Source organism: Plutella xylostella, chromosome 29 (genome assembly GCF_932276165.1).
Source record: "Plutella xylostella chromosome 29, ilPluXylo3.1, whole genome shotgun sequence".
Taxonomy (NCBI): Eukaryota; Metazoa; Arthropoda; class Insecta; order Lepidoptera; family Plutellidae; genus Plutella; species Plutella xylostella.
Window position 1 is genome coordinate 4,804,320 of NC_064009.1, and position 12,266 is coordinate 4,816,585.

The window sequence follows — 12,266 nt, forward strand, 5'->3', positions numbered from 1 at the left end:
CAATGGCATTGTGAAATTCACTTGACAAGCGTTTGTCAACGTAGAGAAAGGATTAGCCAGTAAGATCCACCTTCCTACCTTCTTCCTAACCTAAGTCTCTAGATAAATCTAATATTAACGTAGCTAGTGGTAGTACTGTAATAAACTTAGAGCTAAATGAAAAGTGCAACGGTCTCGTAATGTGGGGGCGGGGCAAGCGACATCCAGTGTAGATAAACGCCAGCCGAAGTTTTTCAACATCACTTTCCTTGGTACCTACTTGAACCTTTAGGTAGGACTGAGTGGTCCTTAACCAGGAATATGTATAGGGTCACTATTACCAACTACCAACGAATTAAATTGTTTATTTTAAAATAATTATGCTTCTTTTTCTACCGTCATTCAAAAAACCTTAAATACATCGGTGAATGCAAATGTGAGCTAATGAAATTAAAATACATTAAATCAGTCGTAAAGGACAACACCACATGAGCTACTGTTCAAACAAAAAGAAACAAACCCTCGCCAATTATTTTATTTAGATGTCCCATACAATAAGGTAAGCATGTTTCCTAGAAACTTATTCAGTTTAAAATTAATGGTTAAAGTTTTCGGGAGCATCTGGGGGCACGGCAGTGCCCCCACCAAGTCGAGCAAAAAAACGGCACGGCCGTACCATCCTTTTCTCGAAGCAATTCAGGCCATTTTCGACCCCCTGTTACTTCGTTGTGGATAAAACTAGAAAACTGAATTTTCAATAACCATGCAGGCATTATAATGACACGGTATATTTCAAATTTCATTCAATTTGAACCAGTAGTTTAAGAATTGTTTTTTTTTTAAGAATTATAACGGGTCAAAGTTTCTTAATTTTGTCACTGACTGACTCACTCACTCACTCACCGATCATAAAAATTCTAAGTCACTTCTAGCAGACCTAGAAGCTTCAAATTTGGAATATAAGTAGTGTTTGGTGTATTAACCAAGGAAAAACTAAAATATTTAATTAACACGTGTTTCCATGCGATGGCCGAGTCAATATATTTATATAAAATATTAAATATTTTTAAGATTGAGATTCGTGCGTGGATAAGACTTGGTATTACATGGATCTCACAACTTTTTACCGTAGAACAACTGAGTTACGAGACTTGGTTTTTTTTTGACAAGTATTGTTTTTGATGGGATCACTTTTACATGTGTTTTACAATAATATGTAGGTATGATGTCGCGCTCATGTCCAGCGCTAAAGCCCACCAATCACTAAGCTTTGTGCCCGACACGACCACTACACTTGCGTGTTACTATGCACAAAATATGGTTGATACCGACTCTACTCCAGCGCACGCTGATTGTAATTTATCGACCACGAGTCGTGCTGCTTACAATGTGCCAGTAGTGCCCATAGCAGTAACTTCGGTGCCAGTAGCTGGAGTTAATATTATTCTTTAGCGTATCGGTAAGTTCGGTAACAAACACTATGGCTATGGCTGAACTAGCATTTAATTTTGTAATTGTAGAGAGATAACGTACTAGATATTAAAGTAATTGAGGCTCCTTTGAGCAAACCACAGTGTTTAATTTAATGCATACGTTTTGATTTTGAATTTGATTTAGCCGGATGACTTCCCATTCCCACACCGCTCTATACATCTTATGTGTTTGGAAATACGCCTCTCCTTTAAATAATAATATAATAATAGGTACCTTTAATAATAGGTACGGTAACCGCAATAGTACCTCGATTTGTACCAGTTACTGGCACTGTGTTCAGACGGCGCTACATCGGCAGCTCTTCACTATGAAAACCATCTTATTGGGAGACATTGACCGCAGGACCCCACTGCTCGTAAATTTTAATCATTTTCACAAGTAGATTGGTACCAATATACCTACATAATAATATTTTTATGTGCCATTGTTCAGACTTATTGAAAATGTAGGTATGAAATTACCTACTTATTGCATTTCATTTGTTGCCTAGAAAGAGTACCTTCCTAACTACTGGTACCGTCTGCACTGTGCAATTGTGCATATTGTAATAGTAAAGGTACAGTTACTAATATACTGCATTTTATATGTAACATGGATAGTTTAGCTAGTTACCCAAGTATTATTATTAGCATTATGTTGGTAGGTACCTACCTACTTACTAAGAAACTTACAATAAATATCCTGAACGGTAGCTACCTAGGCTTGCGTTAACTTTAGCTACCTTCCTGATAAGGGAAAAGGTTTAATTTCTACCAAGAATAGCTACATCTAAATGTAGTCAGTGAGTATATAGGTACATAACACATGCTCTCCTTGGTAGTGGTACCTACATAACACACTAAAATAGTTACTATACCCTCCTGATGCCCACGGTCCTTCTGTGAGTACTTAACGAGTATAGTGATTACTGCCCAAGCTATAATATATTTTTTCTGGACTAAATGCCCACGGTCCTTCTCCGAGGACGAATACTTTGTGTTTGAACCATATTTGAATTTACCGCCATTATTTTTTGGGATTGCATCTATGGATTTAACATTCCATCACTGACAGCTGTCTTAAGTGTCATCTGAGGATAATCAATCGTTCATTGAAAAAACGTCAAAAAACGGAACCATGGCGGGGCCACCGTCGACTAAGTAAGTTGTAATCTCATTATATTTATGTGATCTAACCATTTAATTAAATAACTTTAATAAAACCTTATTGTTAAGTATATTAGCAAGAGACGAATACTAATATTTTATCAATTAAGGTTCTAAATAATATTCTATGATCATCCATTTACATTAGTACTCGTCTGAGTACCGTGGTCTTCAATTACATAAACTTTTAGTCCGCTATACTATAATTTTAGATATACTTATTTTTGTATTTTTTTACAGAATATAATGCGAAATCCAAGAAATTGAAGCTGATTTAGCTATGTCGGACATAGATCTCTCGGAGGACGATGACATGACGACATAAATGACTCACCATGAACCCGTAGAATTTGAATTTTGTGATGATGATATCCAGGAGCTGCTAGCTGAGCCTTTCATTTTATCTTATTTTGTTCCTATATTGATCCCAATAATTATAATAGTTGATGTGTAAGAGTTTATCTAGAATAAATATAAGTTCTAAACTTATGTGAGACTGATTTAAAGTGTTAAATGTGTTCATAAGTGGTTCTTATTTCATTAGTTTTTTTCTAACAAATTACCTTATAAATATATTTTCTACCAATAAATTAAACTTTTTTTAACTGCCCACGGTCCTCACATGAGGACTAATGATTTTCGAATTTAAACCTATTGAAACTGGTTCCTTTTTTAATGCATTACCCGTACATACTACTAGGAACACTATATAATAATTTTTGCGACATTTATTCAAGTTTAAGTTTCTGGGCAGTAAGCTAGGTAAAGGCAATAGTCCTTGTATGAGGACCGTGGGCAGATAGTCCTAAAAAATAAAATAACGGCTGGGCGTCAGGAGGATACAGAACAGTGGATGAGGACGATACATAAACGAAATACAACATGTAACTCAATGAATAAATATGACAAATAGGGGCTCCCTATGTAACTTCGATTGTTATCAAACATTTATAAAGATAAGGTATAAGGAATAACCTTTGATTAAGTTATCCTTATGACGTTAACACACGTATCTAGAGTATCTACAGGGCTTAAGAGGAGGCTATACAGTATACAGATAATAAACTAGAATAACCTACAATATTTTCTAAATGTGATAAACAGTAGCCCAAATGAGAGTTAACTAGGTATTTGTTTATCTTCCCTGCCTACTCGAGGACGTCGACCTCTTTCGCGGGTCAAGGTCACGACCCCTACTCAAAACATTCGGAAAGGCTAACCGTAAATATGCACCAATCACATTTCTCTATTGATTCTAACCAACCAATGATTAAAACAGTCATAAAGACTACCTACCAACTATGCAAATACAGACACAAAGTTTGCAATGACGAAGTTGATTTAAAAATACAAACCTGAAGCGCCGGCACTTTTCAGGAGACAACAACACTTTACACAACTAACGGGGGCACATCACTACACTCAACTTCAGAAAAAAATCTTTCAAGTATCTGGCTATTTACTTGACCGGTGTAGGTATTTGTTATTATTAACGGTGATAAGGCGGGCGAAAGTAGAGTTTTTTTGTTTTTATTCGCGTGCGGCGCGGCGCGAGTTGTCACCGGACTGAGGTCGCGGCTACGGACAATGAAGGTCGCACACGGCGCATGCGTCCTCACACGCATGATACTGGCTGCTACTCGTCTCTTGGCACCTGCATCTTGCACTTGCACTGGCTGTGTGAATGGAAGGAAGTGCTATGTACCTATGTGACCTGTGATAGGTAGTTGTTGTAGTAATAGTTGTACTTATCACATTATTAGCACTATACCACCATGCATGCCATGAAAGAGACATTAATTTTATTGTTATCTAAAATAAAATTAATATTTAAGGTAATTATAAGATACTACAGATACATATTTCATCAGTCGGATCAGTCCGTAATCGTCCACCTGGACATAGACCACCGAACATGGTGCCCGATACACAGTAGGTACTAGACCTACTTACTTTACTAATCTTAAAATAAAAATGAACTTTATTATAAAATATATTTATTATCAATATGTATTCTAAACAAACGATTCAATACTATATTTACCAAACTAAAATATAGGATTCCAGATAAAATATTGCATGTTTTAACTGTAGGACCAACTACTGAGATTTGATAAGTTTTAAGTGCGTTTAAGATTTTTAAGTAAGTAAGTACTACAAGATTAGGATTCGACTAACTAGTTATCTACTTCGGAAGAGTTCATATTAGATGTACGAATATACTTAATAGTTCTCGTAATACTGAAGTGCATTTATGTTAGTAGAGGGTGTCCTTAAGTAAAGCTATTATAAAAGGAACGAATTGTTCGAATTTTACGCATCATAAATAATATTAATTAATAAATCCCTATAGCAAATAGAGGTATGTTTAAGATCTTGCCATGCATAATAAAATAATACTGGTTGAATAATACATTGAATAGGACATTAGCCCAGGAGATCAAGTCGATCAACATGAGCTGGCCAGAAATTGTGGCTGCTGCCTCTGATCGTCAGTAGTGAAAATCTGTAGTGGCGGCCCTATGCTCCACTAGGAGTTAAAGGACTTAAGAAGAAGAATAATACCTACATGTAAAATAGACCACACACTAAGTAACTTTTCATAATATGAAGAATCTTTTCGCGAAATCGGTCTTAACCTCTCTTAACAGCGATTCGTTGGTACTTAAGCTTACCTAAGTGGAAGAACTGACTTTTACACCAACAATATTCGCCATTTTACGCATTTTACACATATAACAGACGGCCATTGATCGGCCGGGAAGCCATTGGTCGTGGATACAAATCGTCATCCTTATTTAGCTAACTATAATCTACTATGAGATCCAAACTTCCTAAATTAGGGCAAAACATTTTCCTCTCTTGGCTCGGCTTTTCACAATACCTTCATAATATGATATAACCACAACCATCATGAATCAGAATGCGTTTATCATTGCGTTTCGATCAATACCACTACTATACTACCTAAGTACTAATAATATGTTTTAAGTGCTCACAGCACTAATTAAGAGCTAAAATTGTACTAAATCTATTAAGTTTCAATGGTCCAACAATACCTAACTCTAATGACTATGGCATCAATAAAATCGTAAGCGAAAAATATCACAGTAGTAAAATGGTGCTCGTTATCTTAACAAGTAATATCATTTGAATATCCTAATCGGGCAGGCTGAGCTGCAGGAGAATGCTGTACAACCTCTTGGCTAGTTGCGGCGGGGCGGCGGCGCGCGGGGCGCCGGGCTCGGCCGCGGGGTTGGCGCAAGACTCGAGCAACGAGACCAGCGCGAGCGGCGTGTGCGACCCCAGCAGCAGCCCCGGCACCACCAGCCGCCCCGGCGACACCCAGCCCAGGAAGATCTTCTCACACACCACCTGCATGTTGTTGTTCACCACGCCAAACTCGCACCGCGACGACACCAGGTTGCAGAACGAACGGCAATCGAAAAAGTCACAGTCACTGTGCTGCTTACATGCTGACCCGTCACCGGTTATTTTATTCACAACACTTTTAGGGTGGACGGAATCCAGATCCAAGTATTTCGCTCTCTTCATGTCATCTGTTATGCCAAAGTGACTCATTTTCACATCGCATATGTGTAAGGCGTCTGGTGGGAGTTTTTCTAATGTATTTAACAATTCCATTATTTTCAGTGCTATTTTAATTCTGTTCCTCCACTCTTCCTTGCTGTCATAAAGAGTGATGAGGTGCCAAAACCCTGATATTGATTTGAGATGTTGCACTGCAAACATGGAGCCACAGGAGCCAACTAGTTTCGGGAAAACATCATACTTTTCATATAAAGTCATAGCGAGATACTCATTGTCTTGAAGAAGTGACCAAATATTTGCCATTTCAGTGCGACGCCAGTAAATACTATTTTTAAACTTAAAGTATGATAGCTTCTTAGCATCTAAATCATCAATGGTCATATTAAATTTGATCTTTATATTGGTCCTGATCATTTGTGAAAACTCATCCTCAGATGGAACTTCTTTACTGTTATTATTGAGCCATTGTGTGAGATCATCTGTTTCAATTAATGTCTTTCTAGGTGATTTGAATACTACACTGCTGCTGTCCCATATCGCGGAGAAGACTGCCTCCTTCCCCATATAGAAGTTGTGACAGGAGATGGATGAAACCAAGCCATGCTGGCACAGTGCTGGACACAGGTTACCAATGGACACACCGCTTGCAACATCTTGGCACTGAAATGAAAGAAAAAAAATATTAAAATTTATGTTGCAGTGCATTATACAGTCATGATAAATTCAACATCTACACACATAATAGAAATTAATTATTAGAATTACAGCATCATACACATCGTGTTGGGGTCCGCCAACCCACACTAGGCCAGCGTGGTGGACTAGGCCTAACTCCTTCCTTCATTGGAAGGAGACCCGTGCCCCAGCAGTGGGGATGTGATGGGTCGATGATGATGATGATGATGATGACAGCATCATATTTTACAATACAATATTAGTGTAACCCAAATTACAGTGTAACGAAAGAAAACTTACCACTTTTTGTATATGGAGCTGCGGTTGCCAGCTGGAACAGAGGAGGCCCCACTTCATCATCAGCCCCAGTAGGGATGCTCCAATGAGGAATGTCAGTAGCAGACATCTCCGCCTTGCCATCATCCCCAACAGGGCATAAGTCCAAATGAAGAACAACTTGGCTTGTCTCATAATGAAGAGGTTGATGATTATTTGTTTCTTGACCTGAAATTGAAGGAGAAGTATTCAATTAACTGATGTCTGCTATGACTCTGTTCAGAGAAAACTCTTGGAAGGTTTAGATAGAAGATAAATTATTATAATGATCATGGGGTTCATAATGTATTATAACAACAGTTTCATTGTAGTGTTCCACGATTCGCTATCGTGGCAGTCTTGTTGAAGGTAATACCTCTGCTATAACTTTTAATAACATGTCTTTAGCCAGTATTATCGTAGCATACACTAGTAGAAAAATAATTTCAAAGATCAATAAAGTAGTTTAAGCTGTTTATCGGGGACTTACCGTAATATTTTTATTATCCAGAACTCATACTTATTAAACATATCAATTATCCACTTGTTGTTGAGGTATTTTAGTGATTTATTTATTATTTATTTAAGAATTTGTCGTAAATATAAATAAAACAAATAAAAATTCATATCTCCCCGCTCGCTTCATGACAACAAACGTCAACAAACTCAACTCAACCATAGAGGAAAAAAAGTCATTAATTTGTTTTTTTTACCATAGAGTACTGTAGTGTTGCCATTATAAAGATGAGACCACCAATGTACAATTATTCTGAGGAATCAGGAACAGTCCTTTGAGTCCTTAGAACAACGCGGACTCGGCGCTCGAGTATGGTTGATCGAGGGTTTATAGAACTCAAGTAACCGACCTATCTCTAAATAATGTGCTACCTGAAGTGGCAGTGGGCCAGTCATATATTATGCCGAATAACCAATGATTTCTTGAGTGGAGACTATTATAGACGTCACGGCAAGCTTAGCGTGGGACGCCCTTACAGTACCCCGCTGGGCCAACCTCCTAGTCAGGTAGTCAGTAGTGGCTGTATGAGGAAGGCAAAAGACGGAGTGTTGGGACGGACATTGGGAGTGGCCTGTATTCATACAGCAGGGTCGATCACAGGCTGATGATGATGACAAACACATATTACAAAAGCCTTTTTTTATACCCATCCGACACTGTAAGGCATAATGGTATAACGTGAACTGCCTACACATATTTAGTTACATTTCAATGTGTGAAGCCTACCGTGACCTGCCGCGTCGTCGTGCCGCAGTATCCACACCTACAATACATAAGTACCTACATGTATCTCACATTCTGTAAGTATAACAAATAGCAATACAATGAGAATAACGCTATGATGAGATCCATTCGAGATTGCCACAATCACTTTAGGGTGTGGGACGGAACCTACTATAGCACTGAAAATCTACTCGTGTATCCACCTAAAACGTACCTAATCATTTTACAATAAGTGATAGGGTTTTATGGAGTAAATAAATAAAAACCCGTTCTTTTAACAAGCTCGTTCCGATTTTTTATTCATGTAAATTTGCAGGTATAATAATTAATACAAATTACGGTCGTGTAAATCGGGATTCATGATACACCTATTAGCTGGTTTAAAATCTTACAGCGACTCCAATAATGTATGAGACTTATCCGCCAGCTCTGTTAAATTTAGATGACAAAGTATAATTATAAAAGGCAGTCTCGGAGGTGTGACTTTACAAATACTGTCTTATTCCCTAAAGTTTACACTATGAGATTTTTTTATTGTGATAGGTAGTGATATAACACAAACTTAACTATATGCTATCAATGCTACCTGCAACGCACGACAGATGCATGCATGAATGTTTACATGGTTTTTCTCTTTGTATCTAGGTGGTATAAGTGCAGTTCTAAGTCAACTAATAAATTCCTAAAAGATTAATGTGACAAAATCTATATTGTCTACATGTCATACATCACAATTTTTCCTAAATCTATATCTGTACAGGTTCAGGGAATTTCAGATAAGTATCTATCAATCAATAAAAATGCTTCATAAACAACTGTGTTCCTACTTACAAATAGTAGCTGTATTATATACATTTGCTGTTGTAAATAAGGACACAGGCAGGAACCTAATGCACAAACAATCAATACACTTGTTAGTGTTAGGTTCTGGAATAATATTGCATGCCTGATATTTGTGCATCTGGTTACTTATTTATCAGCATTATTAAATTTAAGAACACATTTGATATTTTTTTATCTATTTTAGGACTAATAGCTGACAGTTGGACAATCTGGATAAAATTAAATTATTCATTCACAAACAAACAAATCCATAAATAAACTTTGATCATAATATAAACACTGAAATACTTTGAATGTTGACACTACTGATTTCATGAATTATATGTAATAGGTGTAATAACTGGGTTTAAGAGAGCATGAGTCTACTCCTCAGGTTTCTTCTCTTCAGCAGGCTGGGCGGCTGGCTTCAGCCACGGGTGCTGGAGGCACTCATATGCAGTGGCTCGGCGATTAGGATCAAAATCCAACATGGGTTTCAGGAAGTCTGCAAACTCTTCAGCATCTTTCTGATTCCATTCATACTTTTCAGTTAGAACAGATACCAGGCCCCAGGGTTTTAAGCCAGTAATGTTCCTCAATTCGCCCTTTTTATTGAAGAATACTTTAGAGTATTTCCCAGAAGCAGCAATGCGTTTGGGGATGTCACCCAGCAATTCTATGATGTGGGCTAGGTGGTCTTCATCCCGGCTGTATCCATCACCAGAGTGTGGTTCAAAAAGGTAGTCTCCCGTGGCTAATTCAAAAGCCATGCATGCTGTACTCCATATATCAGCAGATGTTCCATAGCCAGCACTGAGCAGCACCTCCAGAGACCTGTACTGCCTGGTCTGAATGTCTTCTGTGAAGTGTCTGTGAACCCAGCAAGCATTTCCCAGATCAGCAATCTTCACTTCAAGTTCACAAATTTCAAAGGCAGGATCAGGTAACTTGTCAATAGATTTGCGCTTGGATTGGGAAGTGAATGATGGCGGAGTGTCAGTCTCACCTTCAGACATGGGAGTTCCTGCATCATCCCCACAGCCTTGTTGCTTGTGACGGACCTGCACTGCGTCAGCGTCAGTGTCAAATGATTCCTCATCAGCTTGTTCTGAACATCCATTGACATTTGAATCATTTTCAGAGCGAGTGTTATCAATAACACTGGCTTCTTCAGGTGTCTGTGGAGAGTCATCGTTGTCCTGGGACATTGGGGCAGACTCGCTGTGATCTACTTTCTTCTGTTCCTCTATTTCTTCAATTTGTTCCATTTGTTTCTTGAGCAGCATAGATTGACGTTTAGCTTTTTTCTTTAACTTTTTCTTTTTGTTTCTACTCATTTTAGCATTAACAACTTGCTCTTGAAATTCTTTCGGAGCTGTACTAATCAAAGAATGAGGCAATCTCAAACCCAAGGAATGTAGTTCAGTGGCTTCGGCTGCCAACTTGCGTATGTAAGACTCGTCCACACACACCAGTACATTTTCAGGCTTTATGTCAGTATGAATTATCTTACATTTAGTATGCAAGTAATCTAAACCCTCTAACACTTGATGAATGATGGTTTTAACATTCTCACGAGGGATTCCTCGGTAGTTGGATTTCAGTATGAGTTTCAGTAGGTGGTGTCCGAGCACCTCAAACACCATGCAGACATGTGTACCGTTCACACCAGTAATTTTGAAATCGTTTAGCAACTGGACCGTCTTGTTCCTCTTAGGATCGTTGGGGTCGCTGTCGCGGACAGCTTTTAGAATTTTTATTTCGTCCAGTGCAGTTTCAGTGAAATGTGGGGCGGACTTAACCACTTTAAGTGCTACGAACCGCTTGTCGACGAGGTCCCAGCACAGCCACACGGTGGAGAAGTGCCCCCAGCCCAGCTTCCTCGTGACGTGGTAGCGGTTCTGGAACAGGTCGCCGATCTTGACGGGGTGGTAGCCTCCCTTGCAGTAGTCCGCGCTGTCCTCCTGCTCCTCGTCGTCGCTCGCGTACTGCTCGTCCTCATCCTCCTCGATGGTCTCATTGGAAGAGCTGTGTGTCGGTTCCAGGCGGGTCTGGTTCTGGTGGCGCTGCTGCCCGTTTCCTTGTCCACCAGCGCCGCCGTGATCCTCCTCACGGTTTTTCTTTTTGCCGAGTTTGTGTCTCTTTTTTTTCGCCTGAATGGCGAGTACTCTTCTATTTACATCAGATTTAGAACTCATTTAGCAAATTAACACTTCCAACGATTACTAATAAATATAAATAGAAAATTTAACTTCTCATTTCATAGATCTTTTTGTTTGAGTATGGCGGCCGGTCGCAGAACAAAACGCGCTCCGAACCGAATAGCGAACACGACGAATCTGAGTTGCCAGCTTAGAAAAGTAAAAAGTATTCTGTGGCCCATTAGTTACGTGAATATTTATTTCATTATTATTTTATGGTTCAACCATGGAAGTAATAAGTACTGGTACACTTACTGGTACTTAAGTAATAAGTACTGGTACTTATTACTTCCATGGATTCAACAGCAAAAAAAGAACTTGACGAGCAGCACCATATCTCAGCCACAGGACGTCCACTGCTGATATATAAAATATCATATATTATATGCCTGTCCCAAAATGTTTACCACCTTGTCCGTATTACATTACAGCTCGTTATAATCGAAAATAGGGCTGTTGAGTTGTCAGTTCAACGATTAGCCCGATTGAAATCCAGCCCAATATTATTCAGCGCCCAACATACACTAGTCATACTAACTCCTTCGGAGATATTAACAGTAGTGAAGTAAATATAGTACCTAAATGGTACCGAAATAAATAAAAAAAGTCGAAGATACTATAAAAATGTATTAATGTATTTAGTCCAGTCAAGGAATGAGGTGTAGAGTGCGTGAGCAGGTAACTCAGCGATTCCTTCAGAAACTTGTTCAGAGGGCTTAGGTTGTTAACATACCAAAAGTCCTGACTCCTAGGTGATGAGCGGGGGGGGAGGAGGGGGGATAAAGATACGAATTTTTGGTTTTTTGCTTATATCTCAAAAACGGTGCATCGGAGACAAATATT

The 12,266-nt window shown here is 38.7% G+C and overlaps 3 protein-coding genes and 1 long non-coding RNA gene across 4 annotated transcripts in view; 1 reads left to right on the forward strand and 3 right to left on the reverse strand.

The window, feature by feature from the left end:
* Positions 1-4,107, reverse strand: part of LOC105386452 (glycogen-binding subunit 76A) — a 44,623-nt gene extending 40,516 nt beyond the window's left edge. Inside the window, exon 1 of the mRNA XM_038118601.2 lies at positions 3,974-4,107. The gene's annotated coding sequence lies outside the window, so the exon portion shown is untranslated. The remainder of the gene's footprint in view (positions 1-3,973) is intronic.
* LOC125490961 lies at positions 2,330-3,136 on the forward strand. The gene is made up of 2 exons (XR_007268007.1): positions 2,330-2,612; positions 2,859-3,136. It is a non-coding gene; the product is annotated as an uncharacterized LOC125490961 (long non-coding RNA).
* A 491-nt stretch (positions 4,108-4,598) lies between the features above and the next one.
* LOC105386453 (divergent protein kinase domain 1C) lies at positions 4,599-7,820 on the reverse strand. Its single transcript, XM_011557012.3, has 3 exons — positions 7,651-7,820; positions 7,146-7,349; positions 4,599-6,830 (listed from the first exon to the last, which is right to left on the reverse strand). The coding sequence occupies exons 2-3, from the start codon at positions 7,314-7,316 to the stop codon at positions 5,778-5,780; spliced, it is 1,224 nt and encodes a 407-aa protein (XP_011555314.3). The 5' UTR covers positions 7,317-7,349; positions 7,651-7,820; the 3' UTR covers positions 4,599-5,777.
* An 849-nt stretch (positions 7,821-8,669) lies between these two features.
* Positions 8,670-11,557, reverse strand: LOC105386431 (SRSF protein kinase 1). Its single transcript, XM_011556991.3, has one exon. The coding sequence runs from the start codon at positions 11,418-11,420 to the stop codon at positions 9,606-9,608; it is 1,815 nt and encodes a 604-aa protein (XP_011555293.1). The 5' UTR covers positions 11,421-11,557; the 3' UTR covers positions 8,670-9,605.
* Between the last annotated feature and the right edge of the window lie 709 nt (positions 11,558-12,266).

Coding starts and splice junctions, on each gene's coding strand:
- LOC105386453 (XM_011557012.3), bottom strand. CDS start 7,316: ATGAGACAAGCCAAGTTGTTCTTCATTTGGACTTATGCCCTGTTGGGG. Junction 6,831..7,145: donor AGCTCCATATACAAAAAGTG/GTAAGTTTTCTT, acceptor CTTTCATTTCAG/TGCCAAGATGTTGCAAGCGG.
- LOC105386431 (XM_011556991.3), bottom strand. CDS start 11,420: ATGAGTTCTAAATCTGATGTAAATAGAAGAGTACTCGCCATTCAGGCG.